Source organism: Simochromis diagramma, unplaced genomic scaffold (genome assembly GCF_900408965.1).
Source record: "Simochromis diagramma unplaced genomic scaffold, fSimDia1.1 OVJJ01000205.1, whole genome shotgun sequence".
Classification (NCBI taxonomy): Eukaryota; Metazoa; Chordata; class Actinopteri; order Cichliformes; family Cichlidae; genus Simochromis; species Simochromis diagramma.
Genome location: NW_024386782.1, coordinates 417,250 through 436,574, shown reverse-complemented (window position 1 = coordinate 436,574; position 19,325 = coordinate 417,250). Strand labels below are relative to the sequence as shown.

The window sequence follows — 19,325 nt, the reverse complement described above, 5'->3', positions numbered from 1 at the left end:
TTCTGCACATTCCAGCACATAAAATAAAATATTTTTTGTGTTTACACTCAGTCTTTCAAATAGATGCAAGTAAAACACAGCAGAAAATAAATAAAATCAAAGACTAGCGGTCCTGTTGCTCTATTTTCACCTGTAAAGCAGGAGTGGGGTAGGCGGAGATGTGCTCTGGTGCAGGTGTGCCGCAGCGGTAGGGATGGGTATCGTTTAGGTTTTATCCGATACCGGTACTTTTGAAACGGTGCCGGTGCTTAAACGGTGCTCGAACCGGTACTTAAACAATGGAAAATACAAACTTTGTCCTGAAACCTCTCATGTTTAGCTGTTTTCCACTTTTCCTTTGGTCATTTTAGCCTTTTTTGGCCAGGGTGAAGGGAGTATCTGCGCATTTCTCGGCTTTTAACAAAATGCTATACGTCACCAGGTGTTTCATCAGATTCGAGGTGTTACCTCCTTTGCACAGTATCACCTTAAAGCACTTGTTGCAGGCTGCTGAGTTTGCATCTTTTGCTGTGAAGTACAGCCAGACTTTGACCGCTTCGCCTTGGCACCGGATACCGGTACCCATCCCTACGCAGCGGTCAGTTGAAGAATCCGCGAGTTTCTCTGAATTTCCCATTAGGTCGTTGCGCACTCGGAGCTTGTCTAGGGTTTTTTTTCGGTGTAAATAGAAGTTTTCTTCCCACGCACAACGGACACTAATGTTTTTGTCACTTTTTATGGAATCAAACTCAAAGTAAGGTCAGTACTTCCACGCTTTAAACGCTGCACGCTCATACTCTCTCTGCACTCGATATATGATCCATTGTTGATCTGCACACAGCTGTTGTCACAAACTGTTAGTTGTAGGCCTGAGAGTGTGTGTAATTGTTTAGAGAGAAAGGAATTTATGGACACTGGGGGTCTGCCTGCCATAGAAGGAGACAGGAAGCTACAGTTGGGGGGTTGCTGATGCTGATGCTTGTACCTTTAATAAAATTCATAATTGTTATAAACTTAGAAGTAGGTTTGCAGGAGACTCTCCACCTTATCTGTAAATGTAAGACAACAAGAGGCCAATGGCCCAGTGGATGCAGAGTGGGAGTCTCAGTGTTTGTAATATGTTAACTCTGTTTTCTATGTTGCGTAGAGGAATTTGGTGTAGCTTGGGTGAGGAGATTACATTTATGAACGGCAGGAAGTCACGTACACAGAGACACACACACAGTGCTTTGACTGTTATGACGCACCCACACCCACATGCACACTCACTCACGTGCACTCACATAGACATACGGGTACGCGCACACACAGGCACTCACGTGCTCGTGCATACACACAGAGACACAGAGTTTGCAGCACACCATGGGGGTTTTATGACGGGGTCGCTTCTATAAAGCTGACTGTAACAAACAAAGGAGTGGAAGATTTGCAGAGGGACACCGGCCTTGCACATCTCCCCTTCTAGAAGATGCATGCTTAAATGAAGATGAATGAAGATGAATAAAGGTTTTGTGAAAAATGACTACTGATTTCCGTTGCCGTCCCGGAATAAAAGAACCGGGGTGAAACTGATTTCGTAACACTATGAAAGCGAATCCAGGTTTGCTATTTCTTTTGGCTCCATCAACCAACATCAACTTTCTTCAGAGTCCGTTCTTCTTTTCCCCTCACTGTTATGGTGGTTTCAGACAGTGTTCTCAATCTTTGGGTTTGTATAACATCAATGAGAGGAGATGTCCTTAATATGGTCACACCAAGCACAGCAAATCTGCTGTTAATGATGGGCGACCAATGAGCAGACATTTGGCTTAATGAAAGTGGCAAAGAGAGCTAAAACAGCTTGGTTCAGACAGAAAGGCAGCACAAGTGTCTGGTATACAGTAAGAGCTAGCTCTAATTTCTTTATATTTTGCCAGGAAAGTGATAAATAAGAGCAGCAATTCATTAAAACATGTGCAAACTTAAGTGGAAATACATTATATAAGGCAAAAATAGAGTACGTATAATCTCAACAAGCCTGAAAGTAAATATTTGGTATAACCACCATTATTCTTTAACACTGCCTGAACTCTATTAAGCAAGCTTTCTTGCAATTTCTTTAAGTAGCCTTCATAATAATGAAGTAAATGATGAAGCTGTTGCCAATTAGGTGCTTTCCAGATGGCATTGCATGGTGGATTCAAAATCTTTTCTGGCTTCATAATTCAATCAGTTTTGGCACGATCCCAAACACGACTGGCTAAAAAGCAGCTCCAAACCATGAACTTGACAGTGCTTTACGCTCACTTTTGCATCTCTCTCCTGACCAATACTGATGAACATTAAGACAAAACAACTTCAAATTTGGATTAATTACATCATTAGAACTGTTGCCACCGATTTAGAGTTCAGTTCTTGAGTAATTTGACCTACCTCACATTCCCTTCCATGAGAATGGCATCCTGTGAGTCACCCTGCTGCTAGCATTTATGCCCGTTATATATTACATGATTCATTATAATTAACAACAGTTTAAAAGTTTATGTCACAAAACACTTCACAAAAATACAAAATAATTACAAAAACATCTCATACGATCAAAGTAATGCCTTTAATGACTGCTAAATCTTTAAACTAAATCTTAATATTCAGTGTTAGGAAAAGTGTGTGCAGCATTCTGCTTCATTAATATTTAAGCTCAACGATACTCCAGCACCTGCTAAAAATTTCATGGGATACCGACACTTTTCTATAGAACTCGTATTCCTCGATTAAAAAAAAGGTGGCCAATCGGCACATCCTTGAAACTAACTTCCCCCAAGGTGGTGATGCCATGCAGATGAGGTGGTGGAGCTGCTGATGCATCAACCCTCAAGCGTCCAATCTGCTATAAAATAATCATATTATGAAAATCAAACAACTGGATGCAGCAATTACTGTGACCAGCGTGTTTGGGACTTCATGGCTAAAGAAGCGTGTTTGTGACCAGAAGGTCCAGATTAGAGCGGAAAAAATTATTAAATGAATCCATTAGTTCATGGACCAAATGTCCCAAAATCGCTGCTTTCGTAATCAAAGAAATGAAGCTGCCAGTGAGATTAAATTGCTTTGTTTGTGCTAAAGACAGACTCGACTGTGTGGTGTCCTTTAATTATTGCGCTGGGAAAATGTGATATTATCAAATCAAACTGTGACTTTTTTTGTTTTAAAAAAAAAATTCCACTGATAATAAATAAACTGATAATTTAACATTTGAAAACATTAACGGAGGAAAAACGATCATCATTTTGCCAATGCTTTCACTTTTAAACCTAATGTTTTACAATATTACTTTACAATATCTTAATGCGTATCTTGAATCATAAGGATGATATTTTATTTTCAATATGCTACGAGTATTTAGTGACTCTTTTTAGACAAAGGTGCGAGCAAAATTAATCCATTACTAAAAAAAGAAGAAAAACAGCTCAGTTCAGTGTGGGGAGCTAAATGAAATTAGTAAATAAGTTCTCTTTAAAATTCACTATTATGCCAGCTGGTACTTTACCCCCCACCACGACCAGTTGAGCTGATTATAAGACTCCAGTTTCTCAAAGGTGTGAAAATGCATGACTATGAATAGGAAGAAACAAATGATCAGCAAAAAGCCTTCCTGTGAAAGAGTAGAAGGTTTTAAAATAATCGAAACAGTCATCAGATTTAATCTTTAAGTGGATTAGGTCCAGAGAAAGCACTGAAGTCTGATTTAAGCATTCATATGAGGTCATCTAATTTGGAAAGAAAGTTAATTAGTCTTGTTACTGAATTACTGAGTGAAGCTGATGGGATGCATCCGTCTTGCTGTGTCCATGTGTGTCCATATTCAGTGGTTCAGATGACAAAGTGCTATACTCAGGTTTAAGATATAGTATTTCCATTTTCTTCCACTTACTAGTTTAACTTCACTTCAATTAAGTTTTTACTCAGAACCACTACATTGAAAAGGACACTGTTTTTTCCCATCTGCAGTAATTTACAGGGAGTGCAGAATTATTAGGCAAATGAGTATTTTGTCCACATCATCCTCTTCATGCATGTTGTCTTACTCCAAGCTGTATAGGCTCGAAAGCCTACTACCAATTAAACATATTAGGTGATGTGCATCTCTGTAATGAGAAGGGGTGTGGTCTAATGACATCAACACCCTATATCAGGTGTGCATAATTATTAGGCAACTTCCTTTCCTTTGGCAAAATGGGTCAAAAGAAGGACTTGACAGGCTCAGAAAAGTCAAAAATAGTGAGATATCTTGCAGAGGGATGCAGCAGTCTCAAAATTGCAAAGCTTCTGAAGCGTGATCATCGAACAATCAAGCGTTTCATTCAAAATAGTCAACAGGGTCGCAAGAAGCGTGTGGAAAAACCAAGGTGCCAAACAACTGCCCATGAACTGAGAAAAGTCAAGCGTGCAGCTGCCAAGATGCCACTTGCCACCAGTCTGGCCATATTTCAGAGTTGCAACATCACTGGAGTGCCCAAAAGCACAAGGTGTGCAATCCTCAGAGACATGGCCAAGGTAAGAAAGGCTGAAAGACGACCACCACTGAACAAGACACACAAGCTGAAACGTCAAGACTGGGCCAAGAAATATCTCAAGACTGGTTTTTCTAAGGTTTTATGGACTGATGAAATGAGAGTGAGTCTTGATGGGCCAGATGGATGGGCCCGTGGCTGGATTGGTAAAGGGCAGAGAGCTCCAGTCCGACTCAGACGCCAGCAAGGTGGAGGTGGAGAACTGGTTTGGGCTGGTATCATCAAAGATGAGCTTGTGGGGCCTTTTCGGGTTGAGGATGGAGTCAAGCTCAACTCCCAGTCCTACTGCCAGTTTCTGGAAGACACCTTCTTCAAGCAGTGGTACAGGAAGAAGTCTGCATCCTTCAAGAAAAACATGATTTTCATGCAGGACAATGCTCCATCACACACGTCCAAGTACTCCACAGCGTGGCTGGCAAGAAAGGGTATAAAAGAAGAAAAACTAATGACATGGCCTCCTTGTTCACCTGATCTGAACCCCACTGAGAACCTGTGGTCCATCATCAAATGTGAGATTTACAAGGAGGGAAAACAGTACACCTCTCTGAACAGTGTCTGGGAGGCTGTGGTTGCTGCTGCACGCAATGTTGATGGTGAACAGATCAAAACATGGATGGCAGGCTTTTGAGTGTCCTTGCAAAGAAAGGTGGCTATATTGGTCACTGATTTGTTTTTGTTTTGTTTTTGAATGTCAGAAATGTATATTTGTGAATGTGGAGATGTTATATTGGTTTCACTGGTAAAAATAAATAATTGAAATGGGTATATATTTGTTTTTTGTTAAGTTGCCTAATAATGTACAGTAATAGTCACCTGCACACACAGATATCCCCCTAAAATAGCTAAAACTAAAAACAAACTAAAAACTACTTCCAAAAACATTCAGCTTTGATATTAATGAGTCTTTTGGTTTCATTGAGAACATGGTTGTTGTTCAATAATAAAATTATTCCTCAAAAATACAACTTGCCTAATAATTCTGCACTCCCTGTATATTTGCAGTTCGGGCTCTTTTCTAAGACCTCTCAGCCTTAAACATGTATTTAGTTTTGGACAGTGACACGATTTTTGTGATTTTGCTTCTCTACATTATCGCAGTTGATTTTAAATCAAACAAAGTAGTTGAAGTTCAGACCATCAACTTTAATTCACAGGTTTAATTCAACAAGTTTCACATGAACTGTTTGGGAATTAGAGCCATTCTGATGCATAGTTTTCAGAGGCTTAAAAGTAGTTTCATGACCAGGCAAACTCTGCTCATTAATGATCATTATTAATCATTACCTTCAGTCCACTTTTCTCCAAGTGCTGCGATTTTTACACTTTAAGGAACTGAAAAACTTTTTCCATCACTGTTTCTCTACCTTTCCTTTCTCGTCCATTATGCTGCTACACACAGACACACGCCCATGTACCCTTCACCATCCGCCCTACGTTCTGCATTATGACAATTTAGGTTGGAATTCAACCGGTATGGCATTAAGTGCCGCCATAAATCCCCATTATCCCCAATCCAATACATCGATGTCACTAAATGATCCATAGCCCTTTCACACAGTACAACTAATACAGTCTTCAAAGCTCTTAGACTTTCATTCTTCTCAATTACCACTCCCTTACCCGCATTCTCTCTTGCTCTCTCCACTCACTGCTAAATCCTCTTTCTGGATTTCTCTCTCCATTTCGTCAGCCTTCCCTTCTTTTCTACTTCTCTCTCCTGTTGCGCTCCCCAGTCCCCTCTTCTTTAAAACTGGTCCCCCTTTGCTTCATCCTTGCCCCCCCCCCCAATCTACTCCCACTCAGACATAAAGCTGCCTCACTTCTTCTGCAGTTTTCTTAATTCCCCTTCAGCTCTCTCTTCTTCCTTCTGTCTCTCTCAACATCGGCTTTTGCAGCTTCCATCACTCTCTCAGAATACTTGCAGACACTCTGTCTATTTTTATGCACGCACACGCACGTGCTCTCCCGTTCATTCATTCACCTCTCTCTCTGTTCACTGTTTTCTCAGCAGCCCCTCGCTGTCACTTACTTGATACAAAGAGTCTTTCTCGTCTTTCTCACACACACTTTACTGTGCTGCCCTCATTCCCTTCTCTTCATCTCTCTCCATCTTTCCTTTTACTGTCAGTGAAGCTGTCACAGACATTGGTGAGAAACAGTCTATGGGCTCATCTTTCCAACATCCGCACGCTTGGACTCGCACACAAACAAACACCGCAGCTGCATGAATGAGAACCTGTAATAATAGCACACTGACCCGTGGTGCTCTTCTGTGATATAGCCGGAGATGAGCACTTTGTGTGTGTATGATTATTATCTGTCCATTACTAATGTTTGTGTATTGAACCGAATGGGTTTGTGTTTCTGTGTGTGTGTGTGGGTTTGTCTTTGTGTTTGTGACAGAGTGTGTGTCATCCCAGCAATGACTGATTGGTGTTGCGCAGTGTCAGGATGGCTGAGCGAGGCCTCAAACACAACATCATTCATATGGAGTTGATCTCCTTCAAATCTCTCTTGGTGTGTCTCTATTACTCTCTGTGCTCACTCCATTTCAAAAGCTGGGTTCATCCAAATTCTACAAAATAAACTATGTCTGTATACTTTACATGCAACCCTTTCACCAAGCCAGATCAGTGATTCAGCAAAACCTTGAGGAACACTTAATGTTTTACAAATTCATTAATTTTTGCGATATCTGTACAAGGCAGGGGCACGGACCCGGTAATTTTGTACATGGTGTTTAATATCCTAATCATGACAAGGTGAATGATGTCATCTGGGCTATTTCAGTGAGAGGAAATGAAGCTGCTAAATGAAGAGGGCAAAGTTCAAAAGAAAAGGACTGGAGTCAAAAAGTCAAAAAAATTTACCGCCTATGTGTTTTTACTCATGAGTTTTCCTTGACCTTAGTGGGAAACGTGATGAAGGTTGAGAGATAAGGAGTTTGACAAAGATAAATTTACATCCTGGCTGCTTGCTGACATGAATCTGTTATGTTAAAACTACAACATCCTGAAAATGAACTGTGATTACACCTCATGCTTTTTTACTATGTTGGTTTACAAAATATCAGCAACAACGGTGAAATTAAATGGTTGTGTTAGGAAATGCTGCTCACCCGCTGTCCACTCCTATTTTGTTCTCCTGCTGAAGACATTATCTACATTGAAAATTGCCTTTTTAAGGCTTCTGGCATCTCTGAAGTAAAATTAATTATCGATTATCCTAAAAGCTGGCAAAACAGCAAATTACGGCACGAGGGAGACAGCAGTAAATTATATGATGATCTCTAGCTTGTCAGTTATGTTGATTGTTTCTGTTCCTGCGCCGTCTGATAGTGTGTCACTTTGAATTCTAGGACAGTATTATCTGCTCACCTTTTATAAAGGATGGCCCAGTATCCAGTGCTACAGGAGATAACAGAGGCTCAAAAACACCTTTCCATAACATCAGGAGAATGTTATGGAACATGTTATTCTGGCTGACACTTCTGGGTCACTCAGCTGAGAACCTTCCTAAGAAAATTTGACTATTTAACCACAACCATGTGGCTTTAGCAGGAATAAGAAAGTCTGAACAACACCTTTATATTGCATTATGGGAACTATAGAATGAAGTATTTCAGAATTTAGCCCATAAATGGAACAAATTGTGAATGCATCAGTTTTGAGTCACGTAACATTCTGTTTTTCCACTAGAAGTCTGCTAGAGTGGCCATTTAAGATGTGCATATAGCTAAGACACACACACACACACACACAAAAGAAAAACGACAAGAAAAAATACCACAAAGAATTGGGAAAGGTTCTGATGACAGTGAAATGAGCAAATCACAGAATACAAACTTTCTTTCTATCAAGTCTCAGAACTTCCACACCTTTAATTTCCATCTTGCTGTGTAAAAGCCTCCCTACTCTGTGGAATGACATTAAACACTATGTATGTAAATCATGCAGTGTGGCTATGTGTAATGCAAATACATAACTCCTGGGGATACGACTGTTTCTTTAGCATATGAAATCGCCACCATATCTGTGGAAAGACATGCTGCTGTTGAATTTCTAAATGAAACATATACGCTAGGGCTGGGCTATATCATACCGTTCACGGTAATACCGGTGTAATTCTGGGCAACAATAGGAAAATGAAATCGCGATAGAATATGGGTAAAACGCGCATGCGAAGTGCCTTTGTTTACATACGCACATGGCGGTGACGCAGAATGAGAAGAGCAAAAGTGGATCGTTGAATGAAACGGATGAACCAGAATTGGTTTGTAAAAATGCTGCAACTTCAGTGGTGTGGAACTGGTTTAGCTTTCGTCCGTCAGATACACAACAAAGTACTATTTTTGGTAGCGCATGCTAGCGGGCCGTCGTTATTACTGTGTTGTTTGGAAAATACGACACACTTAAAATCAATCCTTTGATTTTTCTGAAAATCGACAGTGCCCCTTATAATCCCGTGTGCCTTATGTATGAATTCTGGTTGTGTTTACTGACCTCGAAACGATTTCATGTACACGACACTCGAAAATCTGTCAAATGTTTTAGTACGACTTTGCTAAGCTACGAACCCGCACCGCTTGATGGATTGTCGGAGCATTACGGCTATCGTAGGCAGGCGCCTCGCGGAGTGATACGTACTGTGCTTCAACATAATATTACCGTATTGTGTGCGTATAACCTCTTTTTAAGTTTTGTGGATATTATACATGGTTATGCTGAGGATATGTCGGCCAATTTCCACTGGAAATGCCTTTTGGTTAAACTGTCAGCGAGGAATTTGCACTGTTATATTTTTATATAACTTTAACACACATAAAAAACAGCTGCTTGTTTAAGTGAAAATACACTGATGGGGTTTTTTGCACTAATAAAGTTGTGGAGTTGTAAAGCATTTTGTCTAGTGTCAATTATATCGTCAGTTATATCGTTATCGCAAATTTTCAAATGTATATCGTGATAAATATCTTTGGTCATATCGCCCTGCTCTAATATACGCAGTAGAGCGCTACAAACAAAATAACATTCACTTACAGTGTTTATCTCAAAAACTGGGCAAATAAGACCAAAATTATTGGTGTAGCTAGCCTGTTCTCATTGCTGTTGCATTTAAAAGCAATGGATAAGCATCATTAGATGATATGCAGGGCTTATGTTGAGAAAGGGACATATTTAAACCTTACCGCAACCTTTTATTTAAGAAAAAAAAAAGGCAAAGATTTATTACTAATGATAATTATGAGGTAAAAGCAAAATTAAAATGCAAGAGGAAGACAATCCAATAAGCAATTGACATTAAAGTTAAAAATAAAGTCCCAAGCCTGGCCGGCAAACTTGTGACCACCACTCCAGCCTCTAAATGGAAATGTTGCCACTTTGCAAAAAAGGAGTGCTATCTCTCTGTATACAATGGCACTAGTGACAAGGACAATATTGTGTGTATCTCTGTGATGGCAGTGGCATCAAACAGAGCGGCAGTATTTGGGCTGTGAATGCTTTGAAGTGGCATTACAGGTACATACAGGAAAAAAGCATCTATTTGTATTTTGGGTGAAGTGAGCCTTTAAACAGAAATCCAGTTTCTAAAAAGCGACAATCTCCTTCCTTTCTGTCTCCTGCTTTTAGTTCAGCTGTAACAAAAGGACCAGATAATCTGTCCTCAGGCGGGCAGCTCTCCCATTACTCCTTCACTTTGTAGCTTTAGTCCATTCTTTTTGAGTCCTTTCAATCCATAATTATAGCAAACACTAACACAGTGCCAAAGCATCAGGGCAAACGATGGGCATTTTTGCATTACAAAGCCTGAGTGTCCATTTTTACATCAATAAATCTTTATCTTATTATATTAATGTAATTACTGGAAAAAAGCCTCCTAAAGACGATTCACCAGTGTAAACACCGCAGCGTACTGTATATAAAGTAGGATTTGCGGCATCTGTTGGAGAGCTGTGACGACAGACAGAGAGCGCTGTTCTTCCAGGACAATGAGAGCTTAAAGCTTACAGAGTTTTTTTTTTTTCGTGTGAGGGCAGATGGTGGAAGGAGCGAAAGGGCGACAGAAACAACACTTCAAACATGTTTGTTCTGCTCGGTAAAGCAAAACAGAAAACCTCTGACTGATTTAGAAACAAGAAGCAGGGGGGGTTATGGGAAAGATGGTTGCAATTTGGAGAAACGAAAGCACGGCCAATACCACTGTGAGTCAGAAGCTGCCAATCGTCTCCTTGATTTTCAGCTTATCTGTTTGGAAGAAGCCAGTTAATTTGTCCTCTCATGACATCCTCTCTGTCTTTGCTGTGCCTCTTCCTCTTTCTTCCCTTCTCATTTCTCCCGTTTATCTGTAACAAAAGACTAGTCAGCCTGACCTCATGCAAAGCTCTCCCTATCTCGGTTTCTCTGTTCAACCTCATCCCTTCATCCTCTCCTCCGCCCTGCCTTTTATTGCTGGATTCTTTCGTTATCCCTAGCTAGATCCGACCCACGCTATCTCTTGCTCTCTGTTGTGTCACTCCCAGTTGCAGATATGCTGCGGCTCAACATACACGTGCACTTGTGCAAATAAGCTATGGAACAACACGCACAAAATATAATAAAAGCCACCACATGTGTGAACGAATGATGGGAAAGAAGGGCACACACGCAGCACGTTTCTGGACTCGGGCTCACAAGCAGCTTGCTCTCGCACATGCACACACACATATGCACACACAGGTTCAGGGCACACAGAGAGACAGCAGGCAATATGGCAAGGACGCAATACACACGCAGCATGATCTTGCAAATGCTCAAACGTGAGGCATATGCGCACCAATGTCGCATACGCGCTTGCAAATACCCATACAAAGCGTACAATCAAGGATCACAGTCACCCATAAACACTTGTGACCACAGAAACCTCACACAAACACACCACAAGTAAAAAACACATCCTTGCATTCCTTCAGAGTATCCTTCCAGCTGCATAATGACACACAAGCTTTCCTAAACAAACACACAGCCACACCCATACACTCCTCACCAGGAGTACAAGCTAGAGTACAAAAACTAACACGTGCAACACACATTTTTCTTGACCTCACAACATCCTCGTGCACATAACACAAAATTATAAAGACAGACACAAAGCATTGCACGCACTGTCCGTATCTCTCACCTTTCAGCAGCTGGTCTCCTTTGTACCAGTGCAACGTGGCGGGGGGTTTGCTGCCAGTGCTGGTGCAGGTCAGGGTGACTTTTTCCCCCTCCTTCACTGCATGCTCAAAGCCTGAGATCTGAGGCTTGCCGGGCACACCTAAAGAGTAAAGAGTTTTAGAGTTAGAAAGAGAGAAGGAGAAGACTTTTATGCAGCAGGGCTAACCTTGTAAAATTAAGGCCAGTTGCTGAGTTTCTAACAAGTACTGCATGTGTCTGCAAAGTTGTGGCCTATCAGCAAAATGTGCAGCGGCATCCACAATATCGCAGACGAGCTTGAATCTATTTGGGCAACTTGGAAAGCTCTGATAGAATCCAGCTGGGAGAAAAATAATGATGCAGGCTTGCTATGATTTGCACCCAATATGGTTCGTAACCATTTCACAGCAGCTCTGACCTTCCAGAAGAATCAGAACATGCTGTCTCTATTATAAGTATCTGCCATGACTGGTGCACTAGACATTTTTTTTCCCCCAGTTTTGCTAACAGGCGGCCAATTAGGATGTGCAGATAATGACTGTTTCAGTCTCAGAAGGAAGTGACTTGCTTCTGTTAGTTAAACACAGCACAGTTACACCTCTTTGGGCTGAATGGGCATCCGAGTTTAATGTTTGCAGCCCAGAGGCAAAACACTCCCCCAGTTCCAGCTTCCCAGAGCAAATATCTCAGTTTTTTTGTTTTGTCTTTTAAAATAAAATGAGAAAACAAGAAATCTGCATGCCTGTCTGAAAAACAGTCAGATGGCATAACTTGCAGAAGCATTTAAGCTCAGTTGGTGAACTGCTGTGACTAAACAGCTCATTCTCATTACTAGGCTGTCAAATACTGACGTTTTCGTCAAAGCTGCTGGTGTCTCACATCTTTCACTCCCAACCCGTCACTTAGGGATGCTTGTGTCATATTTAAATGACCAGTGTAATTGTTCAACTTGCAGGGTTGATGTTGTGAAGGGGTATACTTTAACACAATCCCTCCATCCATTCTCTTGCGCTTATCCGGGGCAGAGTCGCAGAGGCAGCAGCCTAGCCATGTACTTTAACACATGTTACAATATTTTCCTGAACCCAACTGAACCAAGGCCAGCAGTTTTAAGTATCTAAACTAGTGGATATGAGTCAGATGATAACAAATCGGTGAGGGAAAATAAAGGGAAAAATGCAAAGCACAGCATTCCAAATGGGACACAAACTGCAGTCTCCTGGCTAAGAAACCTGTGAAAACCTCCAACTTTGCAGCTTCCTAAAGCAGACATTATCACTTTTTAAAACATGGCCGTGATCCATCAGTGTCCAATATCGCCGAGAGGGACACGATCAGCATCTGACAGAAGGCCAGTATTTGATGCAGTGAGGGGAAAATACATCGGATGAAATAGATGTTGGTGTTAGCACAAACAATACATTTTAGAACATTCGGAAAGAAACTCGTCTCTATAAAACTGCCAAAGGACCCACCCCATGCATGGGGCTGTAAGGAAATTTATAGCAATGCCTTTTATTGCAAAAAAGTGTACAGTAAATCAAGAACAAAAGTGTTTGTTTTTTTTTTTAATTTATGTTTGAATTAACTGCAAAACACATTTCACTGGGTAATTACACAAAAAACATACAACAAACCCTTAACTCTGTCTAATTTTTCTCTTTATCCACAAAAAAAGGTCATATTCTCCTGCGCATTTCACAGTCTCATGAAAAATTTGAAACGCTCACCACATTTTTAACAAGACTTCAAAACACGACGGTAGCTTACAGAAACCAAATATAGAAGAAAATATTCCCAAAGGAAAACGATTAAATCCTTCATTAACTTAACATTACAACAGTACTTGTGGCACACATATTAAGTAGTCCAACAGTCGCAGTGAAGCCCCAAATGGCACGACGGCTGTCTACTGATGATCATGGAAAAGCAATTAATTCAGTGAGAATAATAATAACGCATTATCCCTTCAAAATCAGCAGCAAGGGTTCTGCATGTATGTATTTCTACAGTTTCAGTCAGCATTGCATTCATTCTCAGGTCAGCTCATAATGTCAAGTAGATTATATTTTGCATACAATATTAATTACAACTTCCAGGATTCATTATCTAAAAGCCAAGGTGAACGCTATTTGTGCAAGGATACTGGTGGCCTGGATGACCATTTACAGGAGTGAAAGAGAGGGACAGAAACACAGCATGAGCCAAAGGTCAGGTGAAAAAAAAAAAAAAAAACTTTAGCCAAGTGAAACACCAGATGCCCTGCTGCCAAACCAAAATTTCATGCTACTCTCCCAGAGGGTGTTCTTCCAGATTCTGGCACAGTTGGTTAAACACATTTTTTGCTTAACTGCTATTTTAACTTGGAGCACAAGTGAAAACAATGCAAGCAGAAAAAAGACTAAACATCCATTCTGCCAAATATTTCAGTATCCACTTTTCTTCACCACCATGGCTGAAGGTAAGAGGAGAAAATTTTCTAAACTTTCAATACACCATCTGCAGCTTTTGCGGGCGGAACATTTCTCTAAATGTTGGCGGCGCTTACTGTCATTCTGCTTTTGCAAATAATAAACATTCGGTTTGACTGCAAACTGCCTTCTTATGCATTAAGGCAGGAAAGACAGAGTTGCTTATATAGCAGGAGAGAAAGCGGAGATGGTTAAGCCAACAGTTTAGATGGATTTAGGACCAGGCCATAAAGGAAAGAAAGAAAATTTATATTTTATTACTTTTTGTTCCAAAATATTTATAAAATTCAGGAAACAGCAAATGACAGAAAACAGATTAACAGAATGTATTTATAGTATTTTGTCCAAACCACTGCAAAAAGACGAACAGAAGTGCCAAAAAAAAGTGCTGTGAACTAGCCATGGTATACATTAAAAAAAAATGTGGTCAATTTTTAATGTAGCGGTATTTGATGTAGTGCACTGTGTGCAGAAGCTCTCTGGCAGTAAAGTAGCATTGAATATTAATAAGGGAATAATACTGGATATATAGAATTGGCTGGAGAAGTCCTGTTGAGACCCTTTCCTCTACAAGTAGAATAAAAGAGAATAAAGCCATTATAAATTATTCTATGGTTAGCTCAAGAGCGGAGGCATGCCATACGTTTCCTTCTCACAGACACATGCAAACTGGCCACGCTCACCAGTTATGTGCTGATGTGTGATTGTGCACGACGGTCAGAACAAGTCAAAACAAGGATGAAACATGCACACACAAACGCTGCTCTGCCAAAACTCGATATCTTTGCTTGATTTTCCCATAGGGGGTCCATGCGTTTTTTTAGACATTTTACCATACATTTTTAATGGGTTTGCTCCCTCTCAGGAGCCATGAAATATTTATTGAACGCAGAATACAGTGTCACAGCCGTCAATTACAGAGAATAAAAGATGCTTGAAACACAATTACTGCAAAATTTAAGTAAATACTGAGAAATGATTCTCGTGTTAATTTGGCTCTTAAGAGCTCAAGTGGACCCGCCCTCATGCTTGCTTCAAAGTATACCTCCCCCCCCCCCAATATGAATTAAAAAAAATCATTATTGAGCACACTGCTTATGTTGTCCAGGGGAACTAGGTTTTATTATTTTCAATATTGTAGCACTGACGAAACATTTGGGATACGTTTCAACAATAGTGATTGAATCCATCATTTTGGTGTTGTTGATTGACTAATTTCAAATATGGGGGAAAAGCCTTTGCCCGCTGAGCCACAGAACAATCACAGAGCAATCATAGGCTGCATTGCCCCACCCTAAATGTAAATCTCTTGTTTCCACTAAGTGCATTCTCCAAGAGAATTAGGCCGAAACCCTCTGCAGCTTGGTTTTTCAGCCAGGAATTTGCTGGCAAATTATAAAGTGCTGAATCAAAAAAAAAAGCGAGAGGAAATTGCATCTCATCAATATCACAAATTAACTTACAGTAAATATTAATTCTATCTCCATGTTAGAAGGAAATGCAAAATGAAATAATGGAAGTCCACTTTATTGAATACATACTAATGTGAGAGTTTTCAGCACAAATAATGACTTAAATTCATTACACACCAATTTAGAAGTGGCACTAGATGCCCTTAAGTGTTGGCTGTGAATTTGTCCATCATTGCCTCCCAGAAATATCCTGCCAGTTGCTTTTTCCATGTATAAAATAATTATCTTTTGTTTATGCGTTGGTGCATTCCACTATTGCCAAGCATGCAAAGTACAATCATTAAATATAGACAGAATAAGCTGACACAGAGAACCAGTAAAAACTCAGCTAATAAAAGTCAATACCTGAAAGAGCGTCCAAAGCCAATTACGCCAATATCCAATCAATAAAACAGCCTACTCTCCACTGACGGGATGATGGCAATTTATTCAAGGCTGCAGGCATTCATTACACTTGCATTACCCTTCAGATTGCACCAATGTATTCAATTTTATTTTTATTTTGACTTTTTTTTTGGGGGGGGGGGGGCTAATATGTGCAGTTTAATTCCAATGTAAAAATACCAAAATGTAGAACAGTAAGCTAAAAAAGATTTCCGATTAAACAGACTTCTTTCACGGATTACAAACCTATTCATCTAATGCTTTCCTGGAGCTGTGGAACTAAATTAACAGTTCTTATAGATGCCCCAGCTTACTTACCTAAACCCGTGTCCATATGAGGGCAATGTTGAAAGAAACTGTTATGACACCCACTGATGTATTTTTAGTACTGTATACTGCTGTCCAAATGGTGGGGAAAAGGCAGCGGAAGACACATTGGTTTATCCGGGGCTCATTCTACAACAAGGTAATGACCCAAAACATTAGGAGAAAAGAACTAGATGGTAGTCTTTAAATGATGGAAGACCAGACTTAAAAGTCATTGAGCTGGTTTGAGATGAAGTGGACAGAAGCAAAAACAAAGCAGCAAACACTGGGACACCTGTAGGAACTGGAAGATAACACATTTATCATTGTGCAAACTGTTCTGTTAAACTTGCATAACTTTTCACTTTTTGGTGACCTAAACTTTATTTCAATTTTGGAAAATCTGGATGTTTTTAATTCTTTGATTTATTGGCAATAATATCTCTCACTAATATCTCCACAACCTTATGCACAGATTTAAGCAACAGTATGAAACGTTTACATGGAAGACTATTGAGTACTAGCATTCAGATGTTCTGTTAAATATTTAAATATGTTTTCTTGTTTTATTTAGTGGCACAGAAGATTGGCAGAGTAGACCTTTTGATTTGAAGTTGGGTAGCTTAACGGGAAATGGTTGTTTTAGGTGCTTTTCCAACTTCATCTATACTCTGAACTAAAGGTGGGGATCTCTCTGTCTTTTACTGCACAAATTAAACACATTGTATTTGATTTAATCATTCACCAAACTTTGTGAAGATTCAGCATTAAAATGCTAGCGTACCAGTGCAAGCAAGTTTGACATTAACAAAGGAAAATTTCATTTAGCATGGGGGTAAACTCTGCGAGTAGGTCGCACTAGCAAAATACCACGGCGATGTATCAAGATGAATTGAAGCCAGTTGTTTACAGCTCGACAAGTCAAGTTGGACTTTTCTGCAATTTAAAACACCTGCGTTTACTTTCTGAATGTGCACTCTGAATGCAGCTTGGAATAATTGTAGTAGTATTTCCCATGAAAGTGGGAATAAACAACATGAAAACTGAGTGGGGTGATAATAGCATATGTCAGAAGCTTTGAATAATCCATTTTAATTTGTCACAAATTAAGACAGACTGCAGTCAAGCTGATTTGTACAAATGTCAATCAGCCTCAAAAGAGGCAAGCTGAGGGTGAACAATGGAGACAAGAATGCCATTGTGGACCATTAGCCCTGAGTGTGAACAAAGAGATATTTTAGAAAAGCCTACAAGAGACAGAGAAATATGAAAAATATCAAAACCTAAGGATCCTTCAAGGACATACAGGAGACAGGAAGGTTAGCCTTATAGCAAATAAGGTTTTATTGAAATCAAAAAATGAGCAAAGCGTCTTTCTTTTATACTTTTGTCCTTTTATCTCTTTACCAAGTTAAGACATATGAAAAATCCATAGGTTTCTTTCTGGATAAGTTCATATAAAAATATGTTTGACAGTATCAAAGGTAAAGCAGTTTCTATACAAAATGACAGATTTCTCCCACAATATGAAGGAGTGACTGACAGTGTGTGCTTTATACATATTTTTGTGACCCACCTAGCACTGTGACGGTGGCGCGGGCGGTGCGGACTGGCATGGTGAAGATGGAGCAGGTGTACTCTCCCTCGTCAGACAGCTGCACCTCCGAGATGGTGATGGAAAGCTCGGTGGATGTCGAGCGATACAGCTGGATGCGGTTGTCTCTCAGCGCTGAGGAAGAGAATATCAATTATTAGAAATGTACTTTATGAAGTGTTTGAGGAGATTTAGCTTTTATTAGCTGTGTTTGTTTGATTTATCAGTTATTTTTGCCTTTAAACTTTAGTTAGAGAGCTAAATAGTGTGTTTTTTTTCAATGACTGCTATATATGGGTTTCTTTTTTTAATGAAATAAAAGAGAAAGAAATTTAAAAAAAGGAAGAAGACAGAAGAGAGGGGAGCATGATCAAACACAGCAGAGAAAAGGAAAGAGGCAAGAATGGAAAGGAAAAAGGATGCGATAAAAGAAATTATGAAAAAAGGAGGGAGGTGACAGAGGTATGGGAAGAAAGAATACCGTCACAGACAGTTAAAAAAAATAAAGTGAAGCAGGGAGGATGGTGATAGAGAGGAGGGTGTGCAAGAGGTGAGACAGTAGGGAGAAAGACTGAAAGAACAGGAAAATGGGAGTTAGAAGGAGGGGAATGAGTTAGAAAGGAAGGTACATAGGGAGAGAAGAGAAATGAATAGTTAAGAAGGTAATGGTGAAGATGAAGGAAAGAAAAGGCTGATAAATGTTTGTAAGGAATATATGAGGGGGAACAGCAAATGCACAAGTTCGAAAAAAGTACGAAAAGAAACAATAATGAAAGGGGTGGTGGAGCTGAAGTGAGGAAAACAGGAGGTGGGAAGAGAGAAAGAAAGTGCGCTAAGGAGGATGAGCAAGGAGGGGAAGGGCAGAGTGAGAAGCAAAGAGGAAAGTAAGAAAGATGATCCGCAGAATTTAAATCATGGGAAAGAGAAAGGTAAAATGAGAAGAAGGAGGAGGGAGGGGGAGAGGTGTTTAGAGAAAGAAAAAATGATGTAAGGCGGAGAGGAGAAGGACGAGTGACGAAGATGAGGTGAGAGAGGAGTAAAAAATAGAGATGCAAGTGCAAACGAGGCAAAGGAAGACAAAGAGCAAAGAGAGAATGGAAAGGAGACGCAAATTGAGAATGAGAGATGAGGAAAAGTGCAAGAGGGAAAAAAAAGCTGAAAAATAAAACAGAGGAAGCATAAATAGCGAGGAGAGTTAGAGAGAGACCAGGAGGAACAGAAGGGAGAGGAAAGGGAATGGGGGGGATAAAGAGGAGGGAGGCGAGAAGGGGGAATAAGAGAGACATAAATGGCTTTGTCATCAATGAGAAATCCAGCCATGAAAGAGGGAGAGAGCGCAAGCGACCGAGATAGATGATGATGATGAAATGCTACGAAATAACCGCTCGTTTCCG

General features: G+C 40.1%; 1 protein-coding gene across 3 annotated transcripts in view; it reads right to left on the bottom strand.

Annotated features, from left to right (window-relative positions):
- The window catches only part of cadm3 (cell adhesion molecule 3), a 104,962-nt gene that overhangs the window by 26,438 nt on the left and 59,199 nt on the right, over positions 1 to 19,325 (bottom strand). For all 3 annotated transcript variants that reach the window (XM_040014474.1, XM_040014491.1, XM_040014482.1), the window contains exons 4-5: positions 17,914 to 18,066; positions 11,688 to 11,825 (exon numbers count right to left, since the gene is read on the bottom strand). In XM_040014474.1, the coding sequence (XP_039870408.1) occupies positions 11,688 to 11,825; positions 17,914 to 18,066 (291 nt within the window). The remainder of the gene's footprint in view (positions 1 to 11,687; positions 11,826 to 17,913; positions 18,067 to 19,325) is intronic.